Below are 20,851 nucleotides of genomic sequence, written 5' to 3'. Positions count from 1 at the left end.
GCACATAACACTGAGATGTGATGAGCCGAGAGGATTTGAGTTTGAGAAACAACTCCGATATTGTTTAAAAAATGAGAGTAAACATCATTACAATCCTTCACTTAGAGCCGTGTGTCTTTTATATATTATATACATTTTTATATTTCACCCCCTCCCCCCCCCCCAATTATCTTCTCTTTGTGCCACGTGAGCCTAGGAGACGTGCGTTTGAAACCGGCGGCGTTCGAGGCGCGCGCCTCCCGCGTTAGCGAACGGCCTCGGGGATTTGCGGCTTGGTTGGCAGACTTTTGAAGTCAATAAATAAACACATCTCCCCTCTTCATCCACACCTCGGGCCCTGCAGCTTGCCGCGCGCCCAGTGCTGGGGGTGCCGATCTCGTGGCGATCAAACGAACGAGCGCTCGCAGACCCCGGCGTCCCGGATTTAATTACCGCTCACTACCCCAAACCCATTGGCGGTGGTTTTCTGAACCAGTGCTGGGCCTCCCCTAGGTCGACTCAGGGGGGGATCTTTGTCTTTTATGTTGTGTCTGTATGTTTTCCCTGCTGTGTGCTGTTGTGTTTATGCTGTGTACAGGGACTCCTCTACTTACAAACAAGTTAGGTTCCATAGGTCTGTACGTAAGTCGATTGGTCCGTAAGTCCAACTTTACTCCTCGATTACAAACATGTTGTACGGCACATACACTAAACACGGGGAATGGCTTTAAAAGTTGTTTCATCTCCTGTAGATGCCACTGTTCTTAATGTTCTGCAGATGTAGATGCCACTGGTTCTTCATGTTCTGCAGATGTAGATGCCACTGGTTCTTCATGTTCTGCAGATGTAGATGCTACTGGTTCTTCATGTTCTGCAGATGTAGATGCCACTGGTTCTTCACGTTCTGCAGATGTAGATGCCACTGGTTCTTCATGTTCTGCAGATGTAGATGCTACTGGTTCTTCATGTTCTGCAGATGTAGATGCCACTGGTTCTTCATGTTCTGCAGATGTAGATGCCACTGGTCCTTCATGTTCTGCAGATGTAGATGCATTTCCAGCATTTATGCCCAGGCAGAAATGAACTTACGACTCTTGGTCCGGAACAGGCAACTGGACATACAAACAGGTTTGTTCGTATCTCTGAAAGTTCGTAAGTCGAATGTTCATAAGTAGAGGACATATGTTGTCTCTGCTGCCCGGCAGGCTCTGTGCACTCAGTGCCCCGTGCGTGCTGCTTTTGCCGTCCCCAACGCAGTGCTCGCAGAGCTGTGCGGGGGGCGCTCGCACGCGCGACGCTGCGTGCGTCAACAACCTCGGGCGGCGCGTCTCCAACCAGGAGTGCGACGCCAACCAGAGGGTCACGTCCCAGAGCTGCAACGAGCGCCCGTGTCCCCAGTGGGTGGCCAGCGAGTGGACCGAGGTGGGCACCCACGCAGCGGCCTCCGCGCCGCCCGCCCGCCCGCCCGCCCGCCCGCTCCCAGATTTCGCCAGGCCCAGCCCCCCCGTGGCTGGGTCCGGGTGCCGGGGGATCTGTGTGTGTCGTATGCGTGTGTGTGCGTGTGTGTGTGCAGGTGTGTGTGTGGGGAGCGGTAATATAATGTTTAGAGCGCTGCGCTACGAACCTGGCGACCCGAGTTCGATTCCCACTCATGGCCAACACCAGTGACGATTATCTGAACCAGTCCTGGGCCTTCTTTAGTTCGACTCAGCCTCAAATGAGTACCTGTTGCGGTGTGCAGTAAACATCTCCACTGGGGAGACAAAGGCGGCCGGGCGTGGTGCTGGCCACCCACCCCCTCGTGCGCCGTGCCGGCCTTCATAGGTACTCGCTAACAGCACTTGCTCCAACAGTCTGTTAAGGCTACACGGAAGATCTTTGTGCGTGTGTGTATGCGCGTGTGTGCTTGCGCACGATCGACCGGCACTCAGTGCACGGCGACGTGCGGCAAGGGCGTGCGGCACCGGCGCGTGCACTGCCTGCGGGGCGAGGAGACGCTGGAGGAGACGTTCTGCGACGCCGGCGCCCGCCCGGAGGCCATGGGCACGTGCGAGCTGCCCGAGTGCGCCTCGTGGCAGGCGGGGCCCTGGGGTCCGGTGAGTCGCGGTGACGTGGGGTCGCCGCGGGCGACGCTGGGTAGCCGCGGTGACGTGGAGTAGCCGCGGGTGACACAGGATAGTGGCGGTCGTGCGGAGTAGCGGTGGCGGTATTCAAAATAATGAAGGATTTTTGGGTTAGATCGCATAAGTATGAATGTGTTGTAACCCTCCACCACCCGGCACAACCAGCAAGGTTTGTCATGTAAAAAAAACGCGCCAATTGAAGTTGTCACTAATTGGCGCGTTTTGTTTACTTGACGAACCTTACTGGCTGTGTCGGGTGGTGGAGGGTTACGACACAACATTTACACTTACACTATCTCATTCAAAAACCTTTAGTATGAATAATATTGGTCGCGAAAGCCTACATGTTAAACTGACAATTTTTAATGCCGGGGTCATTCATTCTTTGATGTATCTGTACGTATGTATTTTGAACTTATTTTGCACCGTACATAGCCAACCATGCTAATCGAAGATGCACGGGAAGGATGACAAACTATAAACACAATAAGCAGATCTAAAGAAATTAGTTTTCGATGTAGATTTCCAAGTGCGTAACTCCCAGCGGCTTCTCCATGTTTATTACGCTTGTCGAGCCAGCTGGGCCAGCATTGGGCAAATCGCAGGCCCACTTTTCACCCAGGCAACTGGACAGCAGCAAAGTGTTACTAACCTAACATTAAAACCAACGACGACTTATTTAAGAATCACAATTAATAAGAAAACTACGCGTATATACTCTTAAAAAGAATGATATAAAGAAAATAAAAATCTCATCAATGGTCATCAAACTTGAATTTAAAACACTGCAAAGCACAAACTGAACGCCGCGAGGAAAATGTTTCCAATTTAAAAGCAATACAGGACTTCTACTCTATTTCGGATTTAAACAGCGCCCCTTCCAGACTTGAAGCGCCATCGATCTGGGTGAGGGTACGGGGCATGCACGCACGGCTGCAAGGTGCCAGAAGTTTGCGGACCCATATGTGTGAATTTCGAATTGTACATACGTACTGTACGTTGAACTTCTTTGGCACTGTACGTCGCCAACCTTGCTAATCGGATGTGCCAGGGAAAGACCACAAACTAAACAACACAAAAAAACACAAAAAATTGTTCAACTTGTGTGTCTTCTCCTGTTTCTCTAGTTTCCTCCTATACACATACAAAAAATGCTAATCACGGATAAAGGACATTTGCTTATAGATATTTTCAAACCTGTAGATAAGAATTCAATGAGACTTTGAATTTTTTTTATCACACGCACGCATCTATCAGATGTCTGCGATTGTACATCCCTCCACGGGCTCTGTCTGCAAGATCAAAGCCTAGTCATGGCCTAAAACAAAACACTGATCGAATATATATTTTATTTTTCCACAATGGCATACATTTTTTATGACGCGCCTGCATGATTAAAACAGGAGTCGGCGTCCATTTAATTATGTCACTGCCGTCGATGTCGAACGGCACTCACGCTTGTGGTGCGCAGCTTGTGCTACGAACCCGGCGACCCGAGTTCGATTCCCGCTCACGGCCAACACCGGTGACGATTATCTTTACCAGTCCTGGACCTCCTCCCCTAGGTTGACTCGGCCTCAAATGAGTACTTCGTGCGACATGTTATAATCATTGCGAGTTAGGGAGACAAAGGCGGCCGGGAGTGGTGCTGGCCACTGACCCCCTCGTGTGCCGTGCCGGCCTTCACAGGTGCTGCTCGCTAACAGCACTTGCCCCAACAGTCTGTTAAAGGCTATAGGGGGATCTTTGTCTTTGCTCATCAACATCGATGGCAGTGGGCGACATTTTTTTTCGTCCTACGAAGAATGTGCCACGGCTGCAGTTTCGCGTGCAAAAAAAAGATGAAATCGCATTTTTAGCCCCTGATAATTAAAAACAACTCCGCCTTCTGTGTTTGGATTTCGTCCATGAATTCCATGCACGGCCTTAGGGGGGAGGAGGGGGGGGGGCGAATCAGGACAGCTGCTCAGAGTGTGAAGCTGTAATGAGGGGCACAAACTAATCAAGGGCCAATGAACGTGTTTGGTGTTTGTTTTGGCCACAGGTCTTCTTCTTTCGTGTGGATTAATAGCAGATTACAGATGTAATTGTATCCACTCAATTGTCTGTTCAAAAGCAGAGTGGATCTTGTCCATTTCTCCTCTAAAGGAGAAAAGACAGCAGCAGTGGAGTGTTTACGATGCCGGTCGATGGTTTGGGATTGGCGGCCGCTTTACTCGCAGGCCACGGAATCTTTGATGGCGCCATTTGTGGCATCGGGTGGCCACATCGGCCATCCCTGGTCCCGAAACTGACCTCTGTGTGTGCAGTGCTCGGTGACCCAATAACCACTGTCTGTGTGTGTGTGCAGTGCTCAGTGACGTGTGGCCGGGGATACCAGATGCGTGCCATGCGCTGCTTCTCGGGGTTCTACAGCACCATCCTGGACGACCGCGAGTGCAACGCCGCCACGCGGCCCACCGAGACGCAGGTGACGGCCGCTCCAACGTCGCCCCAACGTCGCCCCAATTGTACCGGTTGCTGGTATTATTCTTCTGTTGTTTTGTTTGAGTTCACGTGTGATTGAGTTTATTATTGATAGAGTTTACGTGTGGATGGGGTTTATTTTTATTTATCTATGTGACCCTCTCTGTTATTTTCCACTTTTTGCGACACCCAGCCTGGGCTTAAATAAAACGTCTGTGTCTACAGATAGTATATGGGTTACATGATAACGGTGTGTTTATCGATTACACCACTGCGCGGGGTTTCGCCGTTGTGCTGCTGCTGCATTGCTCTCCGATTTTTTTTCTTTCCGGGTCGTGCCGAGGCATTTGTCCGGCACGATATCCGGCGTTCCCGCTCCCACGTGCTCCTTCGGGAAACGCATCGGAGAGGTGTTTGTATTTTACCTGCAGTGGGCCTAGGGGTGGCGGAGACGTCACATCCATGTCACATTTTTTTTTACTCTCGTTTCTCAAATTCCCAGACACGTCTGCGGTGTCATGTGGGCTCCGAGTCGCTGACCCGCGGACAAGTGCGGCAGCGCGGCCACTAGTTAAACCGGGCGCGCGCCGTTAGAAAGTCGCAAACGAGCACAGTGAATCCACACCCCAGATATTTATCCCACTCTTCCCACGTTGTACGTACGTACGTAATGTCGAGCTTCTTTTGCACCGTACGTTAATCGGAGGTGCAGGGGGAGGAAAAAACTCAACACAAAAAATCAGTTCGAAAGAAATTAGTTTTCGATCTATCTCCCTCTGTGAGCACAATCTCTGGCCATTGTGAACGGTCGTGGATGAACAGAATGGGCGGCTCTGATTGAGGTGTTTGAGCTTTGGAATTCCTCTGAATGGGTCTTCGCCGGCTGAGTAGTGGAGGGGGAGCGAACGCCCCTGTCGGTCGTCATGGCGACCCCCCCCCGCGCCCCCCTCCAGGAGATACACCGGCCTCAAACCTTAAACCCGGTTGTTTGGGGAGCACTCTGACTGTAGCACCAACCCATACCTTTACACGAACACCAAACTAACGGGATCACTTGTTTACATTAGTTTAAGTAAATGTCAGTTATAGTGAATTCTCGATACGTCCACCGTAACCACACACCTTTGGATTAATTGTGGCGTGCGGGTCGTGTGGACGCAAGGGAGATGCTCAGTTTCTGTGTTTAAAGTACGGCGGGGCAGACGCAGGCAGCAGAGACGAGGAAGGTCTTCTGCTTGGACCGACATTCCCCCCTTCTAATCAGTCGTGACCCTGAGGCTCTGTTCAGTCCACCTCTTTAGTTCTGCCAAAGGGTTTGAGGCGCTTCAACGGGTGACCCAACATTCATATTTTCACTTAAAACGTACCGAGCTGACGTCTCCTATGATGGAAGTCTCCTGCACACTGCTCTTGGGAAAGGGTGTCACGTCATCTTCCTCGCCTGCTACACAGGATGGGGGAGTAGGGGAGCGAGCGAGTGAAGTACTTCTCTTGAGGAGCTTTGTGGTTCGTTCTATTTTTGGGGGGGGCGGGGGGGCGGATGTCATCATCATCGTGACCTCTGCTGCCACTGCGCCACCGCTGCCCCTGCAGGACTGCGAGCAGACGACTTGCTCGGCAGCGCTGCCGGACCTCACGCCCAGCCCGCTGTCCTACTTGCAGCGGCAGCAGCAGTCTCCCACGCAGTGGCGGTACGGCTCCTGGACTCCGGTGTGTACCCCCCACCCCCACCACCGCCCTCCGCCTCCCCCCTGGCCCACAGCCGCTCCCCGCTCAACGTTTACAGCCCTCTTCTAGTGCTGCTAATTGCACATTTCTATGGCGGGGACGAATTTTAACCTCCGCGCAACCGCCCCACGAAGTGTTACTGAATGTATAGACCCCCAGGGGGAATGATGAGCTGGATCTCTACCCGACCCCAAGCAAGATTTTAACTTTCGACCACCCGACTCCGAGCTGCTCGCTCTCGCGCCCGAGCCACTCGGCGGGATTCTCGACGCATTTGGTCCGACCCTTGACCTCGCGACGCTGTGCCACAAAGCGGCTGATGCCTTCTGTCCCCGGCTCCTCCCCGCGGTGGCAGCTCGTGACGCCAGGTCAAGATGGAAATTGAACCCCCCTTAGAGATTCCAGTTTGAGGAAGCAGGCACGTGGTGAATAATTGGATGTTGCAACAAAGGGGTGTGTGTGTACGCGTGTGTGCGCCCGTGTTCGTAGTGGTTGGCGCGCTGCGCTATGAACCCGGTGTCCCGAGTTTAATTTCTGCTCACGGGCCACACCAGTGACGGTTATCTGAACCAGTCCTGGGCCTCCCTTAGGTCGACTCGAATTCAAATGAGCACCTGGTGCGATGTGTAGTAAACATCACCGCCTCGGGAGGCCGGGCGTGCTAGCTGGCCACCCGAGCCCACTCGCGTGCCATTGCCAGGCCTTCTTGGCAGGCACCGCTCGCTTCACAAGCACTTGCGCCCCACGGCTTTGTAGAGGCTCCCACGGTGGTTCACCTTTGTCCGTGTGCCTGCGCCAGTGCTCTGCGTCCTGTGGCAAGGGCCTGAGGCAGCGCTACGTGAGCTGCCGCGACGTGCACGGGGGCATCGGGGACCCGTCCGCCTGCCTGCACCTCACCCGGCCGCCCGAGACGGAGCCCTGCGTCGCCACTACGTGCGGCCAGTGGAGGGCGGGCGACTGGACCGCGGTGAGATCCCTGCCCTGAACCACACCAATCGGCACAATCAATGTTCAGTTGGAGGATCCCTGTCCCAGGGGCCGAACTGGCGCGTCGTTGTTTGGCCCTGAAGAGGGCCGTTGGCGCGGCTCGTATTGTCTTTGCTCTGGAAGAACCGGGAGATCGACGATCGATGTTTGGTCACCGCCTGTACGACATTCGTCGCGACTTCTCACTCAACAGAGTGGGCCACTTGGAGGTTGCCATCTTCCACTCCTACAAAGTGGTGACCACGATGGCACGACGTAGTTGACGGGGGGGGGGGGGGGTGGCACGTGCGACAAGGGCATCGAGGAATGAGTGACGGCGATCGAGGGGGTGACCTTGGGGATCACAAAAGGATCGGGGAGGGACGGGAAGGAGTTGAGGGGCGAGAGGGCAAGGAAGAGGAAGGGAACGGGCAGTGGAGAAGAAGTGAGGTTTTTAAGAGAGGAATGGAAGGGCGGTACAGGGGAAGGGGGTTCCAGCCCCCTGGGGAGCTTCTGCCTGTCTCAGCCCGGCCCAGTCCCCCGTGTCTGGCCGCCCGCTTGTGGCCTCGTCTGCCTTGCCCGCACGGTCCTCGCACCCTGAGGTCGAGTCTTGCCAGCCTGTGTCGTCGTCTTACTTGGCTCAATCCCAGCTTTACTGAAAACTAAAAAGGCTAAGATGTAACCAAAACTGTTATTGCTTGAACTGCTTTCATGCCAGAGGAATTGCTAGAAAATTGGGAATGCTTTATTTAATTTAGTCATATTCACCTGGTACTGTCAGGAATTTGGATATTATTGCAATCAATCGCATTGTGCTAAATTCACTATGGATGTGTTATGATTCAAAATGCGTGATGTTTGAGTTTTTTTAGCAATGTATATTTTTATATATGTTGCTATATTTTTTATTTATTCCTAATTCCTAATGTTTTACAATTGTACATTCGAAAAAGCACCACCTTCCTCCGTGTGCTGGAGAACGCCTGTGGGAAGAGAAGTATTCTTTTTCAAATGGGCCATTTCATTTGCTCGTTGCAGAATAGAGGTCACACTACCGCGCGGCAGTCGAAGCCGTATATACTTAATATTTAGAGCTGGAATTCATCCAAATTAAGTGCAAAAACTAATTTAAATTCTACGTGCGGTTTCTTTCTTTTTCCAGCAGTCTTTGGTGACTGAGATCATGAACTTTTGCTTCACTTGAGAGCTCCGTTGAATCTCGGTTGGCTGGAAGCCAGAGTCAAATCCATGCTCGCAGCAGCGCCTCTTCAGCACTGTGACCTCCAAGTGATACTTTATCAGTCGTGAATTTATGACATGCACAGTTCGATGCGTGTTGCCGTGAGCAGAGAGCTGCTGTGGTGCAGTGGTCTGCAATCTCTACTGGTGATCCAGAGGTCCGCCGGTCCAACTCCTTAAAATACGAAGCAGTCGTTGAAACGATGGCACAAGTTCCTTAAAATCCCTACCCCCGACCCCCCACTGCCTCTCTCTACCCAGTTAACATGGTCAGTGTGTTCTACCGCGGTATTGTCCATCAGCAGGTTGCGTGTGGTGGTGGGGTAAAGTGTGGGTATGCCCCGCTTTTCCAATATCATCTGGGGCAACGTAGAAAGAGTGGACTGAATATCACTCTATAGCTCCCTCCAGTGGTGTGGATGGGCAACTGGAAGACTGCATCTTTGCCTTTTATTGGGAGCATCATCAATTTTTGAGAATATGAAAAATAATTCGCCTTTAACAATGTCTCAAGATTCCGATCGGTGAACTGGTGAATCGTTGAATACCCAGGAGATACTTCGACGGAGCATGTACCAAGCCGCTCGCCTGACCTGCGAGTAAGGCACCGTGTGCGTGTGCGTGCGTGCGCGTGCGAGCAGTGCCCCGTGCCGTGCGGGCTGGGCCGCGTCACGCGCCAAGTGCTGTGCATAAGCCACGCGCTGCAGCTGCTCGACGAGTCGGAGTGCGACGGCGGCGAGCGCCCGCCCGCGGAGCGGGAGTGCTCGGGCCCGCCGTGCCCCGTGGCGCGGCACGGCTACCCGGCTCCCGGCACCGAGGCCCGGCCGCCGGGCCCGCCGGAGCCGCGGCCCTTCCCGGGCTACGGCCCGCAGAGGGACTACTCCCTCGTCAAGGGCGCGATGCCCTCCTCCTCCTCCTCGCGTGGGGGGGGGCGGCAGTGGAGGACGGGTCCCTGGGGCGCGGTGAGATTTACTAACGATGTACGGCGCGGAAGGCACGGCCGTTGACAGATTAACACAAAGACACGTGGAACAAAGAACCGGGAGGTGCACGGAGAGGGGTGCATTGCTTAAAGTGACACTGAGAGACCGCAACGAGGAACGCGTGGAATTCGAGAGCGTACGCAGGTGATCGATGTCGCTATTATGTCACCGTGTCGATCGGCGTGGGTTGCTAAGGGGTGGGGAGCGCAGGACCAGTTTTGACACCGACTGATCTTGGCTGTCACCTGGATTGAACCAAGGTTGCTGGTTTCACATAGGGAGAACCATTCTATTTCCACTCCGTCTCGTCAAATTGCTATTTTATGTCCGTGGTCGGAAATCGAACTCGGCTGACCGTGTTCAAAGCTCAGTGCTGCCGCTCTCCGCCCCGTGGCTTTGTGCACCTGAGTGGGCGTCCCACTCGAGAGACGCCCCTCTCTGTGACTCCTCTAGGAGGCCCAGGAGGCCACTCGGCAGCAGGAGGCTCAATCATAGCAGGCCCTGTCCTCGTCAGGGTTAACTCACATTTGATCGCATTTCCTTTTACCGATTGACTGCTTCACCGAGAACTGAATCTCTAATCGTTGCTCTTCGTTGGCCCATTCGAACTCATCGTCATCGTAATCACCTTCATCACCATCGTCGTCGTCATCGTCCACATCAGTGCTCCAGTACGTGCGCAGGTGGGATCCACAGGCGGGTGGTGGTTTGCCAGGACGAGAACGGCTACGCCGACTACCACTGCGAGGAACGGCACCGGCCCTCTGAGACGCAGGCGTGCGACGCGGGGCCCTGCCCCGAGTGGAACTACGGATCCTGGGGCGAGGTGCGTCAGTGCTCGGCAGCCCCGTAACTGCACCCCCCACCCACCTCCCCCCACATAGTTCCCCCTGGCGGAGGCCGCTGTGCCGACATCGGCGTGAGAAAGCCGATTCTGTCTCTCCACCTTGACCCCTTAATTTGTTTCCCCGCCCCCCCCCGAACGCTAACCGCCGTGACCCCCCCACCCACCCACCCCGGCTCTTGCATGCAGTGCACGAAGACCTGCGGCGGAGGGACGCGCTCACGGGCCGTGCTGTGCCAGCTCCCCAGCGGGCAGCCCCTGGCCGAGCAGAGCTGCGAGGTGCTGGAGCGGCCGACGGAGCGGCAGCAGTGCGGCGCGCACCCGTGCCCGCCCGGGCGTGCCCAGGACCACTGGCACCGCGGAGCCTGGACTCCTTCGTAGACGCCCCCCACCCCCTCCTCCCCCCACCACGCTTTAGAGGTCTACGCTAGAAGCGATTCCGAGAAGCGCGCGTGCCGGAAAGGAATCTCGTTCGGCATGGATTATTGATGCAACCCTGTGGCCGTGTCATATGTCTATGCATGTTGTTCATGAAAGGAAGGTCTCATCCGTTGTTAAACGATTAGAATTCGACAGCACATTGAACTCGGTTGGACTAAAAACTACAAAGACCAAAATCCCCCATCTCGCCTTTAACTGACCGTTGGGGCAAGTGCTGTCAGCGAGTAGCACCTGTGAAGGCCGGCACGGCGCACGAGGCGGCGGGTGGCCAGCAACCACGCACGGCCGCCTTTGTCTCCCCAGTGCCGATGTTTTGCACACCGCACCAGGTACTCATTTGAGGCCGAGTCAACCTAGGGGGAGGCCCAGGATGACCGGTTCAGATAATCGTCATCGGTGTTTGCCGTGAGCGGGAATCTAGTTTAGAAAGTCCCGGTTGCTTTGCCCAGCGTCGTGGGATACGATTGTTTCGGATTCTTCTGCAATGTGCCGCTGAAGATGTACTCTCATCTCTTCAGCTCGAAACAAACTAAGCGAAGAGGATGCGTGTTGCCAACACGTTCAGCCGTGCGGTTGTAACTGCCGTCGAATTATATATTCTTTAATTGTGGACGATGTCTCTTTTTAACGGACGCCCTGTAGATTGTGAGGAGTCCACACATTCAGGATGGTTCGGCATTAACTGTGGCCCTGATAGATTTTGGCATCGCTTATTGCTCGACTTCTTTCCGCACGGAAGCAGGGAAGCGACAACCCAAGGGGCCACAGGAGGGCGATGCACCGTGGACAGCGAGGGAGAATATCGTAGGCCGAGCCGTGTGTGTCTCGCGAGGTGTGGCTCTGTAGCGACACACCTGATATCTACCTTCACAGCGCAACTTTATTTATAACGGGGGTAGCGGTTAGAAAAAAATCCGCGGAAGCAGGAGCGTACCCGGGGACACTAGCCCCCTGGCAGCGGAGCCAGACACACGAGTACTCTCGGAGGGAGCGCTCACGCCGATTTCTAAATCCATAACTCCACAGCCAATCGTCGCGCGCGAACGGAACGTGTGACGAACCACCCCCACGTGTGACCACCCCACGTATATATAAAGTCGTGCGTTTGGGAATGCGACTCACAAGGGTCAGAAAGTTTGGCCGTATTTGTTTTATTGACTGTTGATGGCAGATGTAGCTTGAGATTGAGTTGCGATTTTATTTTGTAGAGAACCAATTATATATATTTTTTGTATCCTAAATATCAAGAGATTATGCTGTTCATGATACCACACTTTGCCATCACTTCTTTTACAGCTGCCACACTCGTTGCAAAGTAGGCATCTGATATTTCAGATCCACTCTCGCGCTGTCCCCTACCATCCATCCCCTTGCAACTTCTGAGGTGCCTCGACACCAATGCCTCCCTCGGTTATCTGACCTCCCCTATCCTGCACCATGCGCTCTATCCCTGGCATCCTTCTCTTCCTGGTTATACTTCGATGTTTTGTTTCTTTCTGTCAGATTCTAGACTGAACGTTGAAGACGCTTGCACTGTCTCCTGTCAAGGGGTTAAAATCTCCCTCCACTGCCACCTACATTGAAGTACCTTCACTGGTCGCTGTTCGTCTACAGCTGGCCTGTTGAATAACACAGATCTTGCTCCTGCCTCAAACACTCAGCTCCTACAGCTAAAGTTCACAGCTGTATGCTTCCAAAGTGTAATGTGAATTTTATCAAAAACGCACCCTGCTCATGCCACGCCTTGGCCTTTGGACAACCCCCATAGATTATTGCACATTACTTGCCAAATCCAAACGGTTCGCTATTAGCTCCACATTCTTGCTCCTTACTTGCACCCTGTGGTGAAGAGATGCAAACTACCTCACTTGGTATACAAGTGGGACGATGTTGGACCACGTGTGGTTTTTTGTCACGCGTCCTTTGCTTCGCTGTGCCCCACGGCGGGTTCGTGGTGTGCCAACCTTTCTGCGACTTCAGCCGGAATGGATTGAACACGCGTGAAATGGATTGAACACGCCGGAATGGATTGAACACGCGTGGAATGGATGTGTTTGCGTGTTGAGCAGTGTGCGGTAGACGTGGCGATCTTCGGAGAAATCCCACCTCTAATACGAGCCGTCGTCTTGTCACCATCTCTGAAAGCAAGAAGTGTCCACGCTTGGTAACCATAATTGCTCTACATAAAAGTGCCAGGAGATGTTGTCGTAGGGCATCTGCCAATGTCCTAATGAACAAACATGTGTCAACCACACACTCCAGGTGTTGGCAGTGAGGAAAATTGGTGACCCTCCCCAACCCCTGCTGTGGACAGCTGCTCTTTAATCAAACTCAATAGGAATGTCTGTTAAGTATACAAAGGTGCAAATCCCATCGTGCAGGGCTCTAAAGTGGTCAGATTATCTTTCCTGGAATGTTATTTCAATCTCGAAGGCCCACTCCTATACCAAGTGCTTGACTTCAATTGGATCAGGCCAGAACGCTGTTCCGGAATTATTTTGGCCACGCCACATCCGTCTCGCCTTATATTTCCTAAAAAAAACTGTTCATAAGATTATCGGATTGTAGGGTAGAATCGGGAGTATGATGGATGGCCAAATGTTGTACTATAGTGGGCAGTGCATTATGCCAATTATCCTGAATCCAAGCCAGACTGAGCAGGGCCTGATAAATTGGGCCCGGCTGTGATCTTAGACATTACCAAGACAGAATCGTACACTTGCGTAAGTCTACAACACACGTCTACAATCTCTCATCACATCGTTTTCCTCTGCCATGAAAGGTACTTGGGATTGTTACTTGGGAAAGTTTGACAGAGCAACGGCGATAAAGGATATGACTCATTGGCAGACGCAGAGGTGGAGAGATGGAATATGTGGTTGCAAAGAGATGAACATCAGAGCGTCAATTCCAGAGGGTTCAGGAAGGGAGGTTTGCGTAGCTGTTTGGAGACGGCTATTGAACAGGAAGATGCTGCAACACTCGGCGGGGATCGCTGGAGTGGTTTGCGGGCAACGAGGCGTGGAGTTACTGCAGAGGTGTTGAAAGAAGAGGAATGACAGCTGCTCGTATTAAGATGATCAGAGCGCATGGAGCTAGGAACAGTTACCGCGTCACCGGAAATATGCTATTATCGTACCGTAGAGTACGGAGAGAGACAGATGAATTGGAGTGCGGTAACTCTAAAAGGCGACATTTATTGAGCGTTCCAGGGAAAGTGTGAAGCGTTATTTTTGTGAACAGCACTTAAATTGAAATACGTTGAAATGAAAACCAGCGCGGGTCGAGAGGAAGGGATGTGATCGTCATGCGACTTTGTCAGTTATGTGCGGTGACAAGGAGGGGTGATTTGTGTTCGGTAAAAATGTATTTATTTCGAACCTTTGTTGGTGCTTCAGTGTTTATTTTATTCGTTTTCACTCCGAGTCGAAATGTGCACGGGACGAGAAAGGGCTGCGGCCCGACACTCGCGGTCGGTGCCTTGGCACCCACGGACTCCTCGGCACTCACGCGGAGGAGACTTTTTGGGAGGGCAAACCACTTCGGTCGAGGAGACCATCCGTGTCGTATAGCCAAGGAGGGTGGGGGTGGGGAGAAGGGCGTGTGATTGCTTGTCGTAGTCCTTGTCACTGTCAGAACAGATTGTGGTCAGGACTGGCAGTGATCAACCCCTGATCCACCACGCCTCAGGGGCCGAAGGGCGATTCGTTTACCCTCAAGACTGCTGCTGTTCATGGGCCTTAAAGTTCACGTGACTGGTGCGGGCCTTGCTGCACTGCGCCCCGTTCCGCGCCCACGGCAACACGACGCAGGCCTCTGGGTGTTGGTGACTGGGGCACCGTGGGCAGCAGCCGTTCCATCGCCCGCCGTGCACCGCGCCTCGGATTTCGCGGGTTGGCTGCTCGCGTTGTCGTTCCGGCGTTAGGACGTTCGTTTTCCAATCCACACCGGTTTCGATTTTCGCGAGGCGCAGAGTAACTTACAAAAACATATTGTTCGTCGTGACGGTTTTTTTTTGAGTGACAACCGTGCGAGTGCCGTCGTGGCACGCCACCACGTGCGCTGTGCCGTGTGTGTGGTCTGGCGGGGTGCTCAGCTCTCATCGGATCGAGCTGAAGGCGCTCAACGCGCACGACTTCCCTTGCCCCGCGTACGGCGAGCCTCGCGTCGTGCCAATCCGATTCGCGCCGCGTAGTTGGCGCGTAAATTGCTTCCAGGGATTTCGTCTCGACTTGGCACCGAAAATGCATTGCCAATAAAAGTGAGTCCACCCCGCCCGCCCTGCAGCAATATTTGAATAACGGGCACACCCGCACGGGATGGTTTTGTTAAAAGCGGCTAAAGTGAGAACATTGCCGGATTTGGACGACGACGGTTTTAACCCGACTAGAGTAAAAAAGAGAACTCGCCGAATGAGCGGCAAGCGAGGAGGCCCTTTCGGCGAGACTCAACAGGTTTAGCCAGAGGGCCCATCCAGGCTATGCCAGAGGGTCCATTCGCCGTGGAGGAGGCACCAGACCAAGCCGGCAGGCTGCCAGGCGGTGAGCCGGCACCAGTCGGTCGCTCTGCGGTTCTCCATGTATAATGATGTGCTCGGCCAATTAGTGAGCGGTAATGATGCCTTTCCCACTTTTACCAATCTCCTCAATTGTGAAACAATGTTGTCGCTGCATGCTGAACGCGCCCGGTGGCGGCTCAACATTCGGGTTGCGTAATGAGGCGTCAATTAAAGTCCGTTCGTCTCGCGCAGGATATCACAACACGGCGTAATGTTGTGTGCGTTGAAATGTATGTTTTTATCCCCCGGCGCCTAGATATGTTGGATGTAATTGCATCCACCTCGCCCCTGCAGCCACGAGTGTGTGCTGAATGAAAATATAGAATGATATTGAATTTCAAACCGTGAATCTTGACAATTCATCGGATTGCGAGGCCAGTGAATTGTTGCACCACCGGTAAACGTGGTCCTGGGTGACTTATAAAAAAAGGTAAATTCCAGCCGCTATCAATTCACCAACCGATGAAGGGGGTTCTGTTTTGCCATACTTCACCACGCCGGTCGTTGCGTATTGGTGAAGGGAGAGGGGTGGGGTGGAGGGACGGGACCCATCCTGGTGTCCCGTGCCCGTCGGTGTCCGTCACGGCCGGGGAATTTCGGCGAGGTCACGGAGTTCGTCAGCCACAGCACGCCAAGCCCTTGTGCCACTCGTGCACGTGAGGAAGGCTTTGCTTGCTGTGAGGCAAAGTGGAACGCCACTGCCGATATAACACAGAATAACACGCACCGCCTGGGAGACGCGATGTTATTCCATCCGCTGCATCTATATTTAACGCATACATTCTAGGACGCGATTTTTTTTTCTCATGAAAGAAAGAACCTCATAGAGGTATTTTATGTGTTAGCTGATGGATGTAGAATGTGCTCACCAGTCTATCAGAAGAAGCGTTGCAGTGTGTAAAAGTCTACGTTTTAATTCGGACGGAAAATAATTGGTAAATGTGGAAACGCGAGCCGTGGTGGGCGATGAGGAATTGGAGTTTGGGAAATCCTGAATCTGGGTAAAAAATTACAAATGAATTACTCAATCGGAAGGTCAACTTCAGCACTCGTCTAAACGCCATTCGCTTGCAAGCATCGCATGCAGCAAGGGGTGGCGCGGTGGTAATGGTCGTGTCTCGCGGCAAGAGCGACCTCGGTTCAATTCCCGACTCGGGCACCTTCCTGTGTGGAGTTTGTATGTTCTCGCCCTGTTCTGCGTGGGTTTCTCCTTTTATTTGGGGTTTTTTCTTCCCCATAAGCTAAAAATATACAGCGTGATTGACGTTGGTCACACATCCCAATACAAGGAACCTCGTGAAAAAAAGTCTTCGGATTTATCGTGGCTTCTCTGGGTACATACGTAGTAATGGTTATTACTATTAACATCCATGAGGCTGACTCTAACCCCTCACACTGATGAAATACTGTCATGGGCAGAACCAGCATTATGAAATAGAGGTGGTACTGAGGTCAATTTATGCTTAATACAAAAGTAATTTTAAACAAATACAAACTTTATTTTTTAAATGTCGGGCTCGTAGCCAAGCCAAAAGCCTATATATAATGTGTGTGTGCGGGGAGTGTTTAAACTTCCGTTGTGTCGCTATAATATTTTTACTCGTTTGTAGATATCCGTGTTGTTTTTTGCCCCATCGAATCGCCTCCCTCCAACAATAACAACCCCGCTCCATCACAGCTCACGCGACCTCATTCCCTTTGTTCCGCTTGCGTTGAGCTCAGATCGGCGCGGCTCTCGCCTGTGACTTGTACCACGATCGTTTTCCCCGCGTCGCAGCGTTCGGTCGTCACATTTCACAACAACTGCGACGATCGGACGGTTTGCAGTAGAAGTAAAACAAACTAAACCACAAGGAGAGGTGTAGAGTGTCTGAGGTCTGCCTGCGACAGCAAGGCCCTGCGAGGCACAGCCGCGGTGAGCGAGATGTTAACTACCTCGCCTGGTATACAGGTGGCCGTGCGTTCGATTCCGACCCTGACGGCTGCTGCTGTGTATTTGGGAGTTTGCGAGTATAAGAATACGGGTAAACCGTGTGGGTTGGCAGGTATATAATGGTGATGTGCACAGCTTAACGCACAATCCGGTACCCTTGCATTCTATAGATCGTCAAGAGAATTAGCATTTTTGAAACTCAAATGATGAGATGGGAGAGAAAGGAGAATTTTTTTTTTATCTAGAAAGATATCGACTGCAGGTTGAAGTATCTATGTGCACAGTCACAAAGACAAAGATCCCCCGTATAGCCTGTTGAGGCAAGTGCTGTTAGCAGCAACATGTGAAGGCAAACATGGAACGAGGTGGCGGTGTAGCTAGCACCACATTTGGCCGCCTTTGTCTCCCCAGTGATGATGTTTGCACACCGCACCATAGACTTACTTTAGGTTGAGTCGACCTAGGGGAGGCCCAGGGCAGGTTTAGATAACCGTCACCGGTGTTGGCCCGGAGAGGAAATTGAACTCGGGTCGCCGGATTCATTGCACAACGCTCTAATTACTACCCTAACCACAAAGACAAAGATCCCCCGTATAGCCTTACCAGACTGTTGGGGCAAGTGCTGTTAGCGAGCGTCTATCAATGCCGGCACTGTGGCACACGAGGGGGTGGGTAGCCAGCACCACGCCCGGCACACACTCCGACATTCCAACCACCTACTTTGTGCCCCGGGAGTAGCCTCGTTGAATGTCAAAGTACCGCCGTCGTTTTGTGTTCATTTGACGCGATGAGAGAGAAAAGAGTCCCAGCCGGAAATGCACTCCGCTGTGGAACCAGCGACCCAAGTTCGATTCCCATCGCGGCCGACATCGGCGGCGAGCGGTATCTGGCCAAGTCCTGGGCGTGACCCTTTCACCAACACGCATGGAACCAGCGTGGTGAAGTATGGTTGAACAACCCTGATGGACCAACATCGATTTCTGGAAGCCCTTATCCAGTAATTGTATTGATAAATGGCTGTATATTATTATTATAGTTTTTTATCATCATACTTTCAGATTTCCCAAGGCTGTAGAAAAAAAAATATCTCTTTTGTGCCCATAATGTATGCGAATGGTGTGCATGGCGTGGTGTGTGTTGCATCGAATCTCTTTGTAGAATTTGTTTTATCTTGGTGAGATTATTTGGTACTGGCCTTCAGATATTATTCTGGTTGACTGGCATTATTAATTGTAGAAGATGGTAACACATAAAACCTTGAAGATATATACAGTACATTAAAACACGTGAATAGCTTGTAAGCTCAATTTGGTTAATTTAGGATCATTACAGGATATATTTTCATTCTGATGCTATCCGTGCCGTTCTCCGAGAATAACACAGAGTACAAGGGAAACTTAATTTGCACTGAAAAAAACCCTCCACTGCAAGTCGTGCATTTACCAAAACACTTTAATCGACCCTTCCATCGTGTCGAACTCGAACAAAAATGTTGGCTGTGTTGTGGGTTTTTTTTTTATCGCGTATCGTACAAATGATGCGTTGAACTCGCGGCCATGGTTCGCTGTGGCAACACGGCACGAAGAGCCAGGGCACAGAGGGATTCGAGTCTCACAGCCTCCACCCGGGATACCCGCTGTATGTGTGTCGAGTTTTTGAATTCTCTCCCGCCCCTGTTCCGTTTCTGCATTGGTCCCCCCCCCCCCCCGCTTGTTTATCCCCCCCCTCCCCCCACCATCACGCAGTGTCAACCTCTGTTCGAATGTAAAAGAAAAAACATACAGGATGCTTAAAAAAATGTTTTAACATTTATATGGGACTATCGTTTTCAATGTAAAATTAACTGTAACATGATAACAATTGTATGTTAATAGCTTAGTCAACAGAGTCTCCACGTGTTCGCCATCATTGTCAACGCGTGCCTGGAATCTTCTCCAGGAGGTCTCCAGAGCCCGGAGGCGGCACATTTCTTCGTGGTATTGTTGCAAATTCTCAGAAGTCTTAACATCTTTTCGAAGCGCCCTGTGTAATACGTACCCACAGATTCCAGACGTAGCAATCATCGCCCCCTACCGGCGCACACTCTCATTCGCCGAGTGAGGTGTTGAGAGTCGCCTTGTGCCCGCAACGGGGCTCGAAGCTTGCCAACAAAGACCCCAGTGACCGTTTAAGGCGACAGAGAAATGTGCCAATGCGCGTGCGTTCGGTCGTTCATTCGTTCGCGTTGAAATTCGTTGTCCTCGAATTGCAAATGTCGTTGGGGTTTTATTCGCCAACGTACCAGCGGTGTGCTCAAGTGGTAACTCGAATGTGCACGTTTTGTTCACATGGCCAGACCTGAATAAATTGGTCGTGTCGGGTGGTGGCGGGTTTAACGACACATTTATATTTATGCGATCTAACCCAAAAAAAACCTTTATTGTGGATCATTCGTGTTTATTTGCTGACCTCATCAAACCAGGAAAGCCAGATTAGCGTGTTTGCGTTTATTTTTAAAATAGATTTAATTCCGATATAAAATGTAAACGCATTATAACCACTCAGCGTCGTTGTGGGGAACGTTAATAGCAACATTAATAAAACCGCCTTCCAATATTTGTCTCTCCACTTAAAAAAAAAGTATTATTTTTACACAACCCATTGGCCACATGGCCTGCAAGTCATTACATCTCATCGGCAGGATTGGATCAGTGCAAGCAAAACTCCCGACCAGGTTTTGATATTCAGTGTCTCATCAGCAGAAATAAGGCTCATTTGACACGTGTTACTGCAACTAATTAATAAAATACACCACTGATGGTTTTTTTTATTGGCAGCATTGGTTCAACGTGGGCGAAACTCGACTGGTTTCGAGATTCAGTGTCTCATCAGCAGACACGAGCTTCATTTTGCACATTATCATTTATACTATTGATAGCATGTTTTTTTCATATAACATTCCTCACATTTGTCATCGGCCCGAACAACAGTGCTACTTTTAATCGTGGCCGGTCAGAGTTCACTGATGTGTTACCACAGCATCCAAAACACAAAGCCCTCCCGCACCTTAAGAGTCGTATTATCATCAACACGTGTGAATACAATTCCCATCAGGGTCAACGTTGTGTGTGTGTGCGAGTGTTTGCGCACACATGGTTGTGCGTGCCATGAGTGTGTGTGCGAGTGTATGCGGGCTCACAGTTTGAGTTCTTACAAGGGGACAGTGCTCTAAAACACCCATCTGTAGCTATACCCAGTGGCACACAAACGTACCAATAACCTCTTCAACAGCCTTAATATGTTTTCATATACCGCTGTAGCATGCACCAATTTACTTGACACACACAGAAGTGCTCTGAAGCGTTATGATTGTAATATCTATTTTTGGCGAGTTTCGCTCGGTGTGAAAATTCTGTACACCCTCGGAACCGGTATGAGCTGGTCTGTACGCGTGTGTGGATGTTTTCCACGTGGCGTTTCATCATGGGCCACCCGTGTGGCTTTGTCGTTGTCAAATGGGAGCGATGTTTGTCCCTGCATGCACCTCGAGAGGGCAGTGGGCTATTTGGCCCAACGGTGACAGAATGCAAATAATAATTAAACGTCCTTGTG

At 51.7% G+C, this 20,851-nt stretch overlaps 1 protein-coding gene across 1 annotated transcript in view; it reads left to right on the top strand.

Annotated features, from left to right (window-relative positions):
• Positions 1–19,855, top strand: part of LOC144945648 (A disintegrin and metalloproteinase with thrombospondin motifs 9-like) — an 82,276-nt gene extending 62,421 nt beyond the window's left edge. Inside the window, exons 21-28 of the mRNA XM_078874199.1 lie at positions 1,237–1,401; positions 1,911–2,075; positions 4,453–4,572; positions 6,162–6,278; positions 7,096–7,263; positions 9,143–9,463; positions 10,149–10,310; positions 10,518–19,855. Coding sequence (XP_078730325.1) covers positions 1,237–1,401; positions 1,911–2,075; positions 4,453–4,572; positions 6,162–6,278; positions 7,096–7,263; positions 9,143–9,463; positions 10,149–10,310; positions 10,518–10,709 — 1,410 coding nt within the window. The 3' untranslated portion in view covers positions 10,710–19,855. The remainder of the gene's footprint in view (positions 1–1,236; positions 1,402–1,910; positions 2,076–4,452; positions 4,573–6,161; positions 6,279–7,095; positions 7,264–9,142; positions 9,464–10,148; positions 10,311–10,517) is intronic.
• Positions 19,856–20,851: the final 996 nt, after the last annotated feature.

The sequence above is a fragment of the Lampetra fluviatilis genome, chromosome 38 (assembly GCF_964198595.1).
Source record: "Lampetra fluviatilis chromosome 38, kcLamFluv1.1, whole genome shotgun sequence".
In the NCBI taxonomy this organism is placed as follows: Eukaryota; Metazoa; Chordata; class Hyperoartia; order Petromyzontiformes; family Petromyzontidae; genus Lampetra; species Lampetra fluviatilis.
Note: the sequence above shows the minus strand (reverse complement) of the source record. Positions and strands in the feature narration are given on the sequence as shown.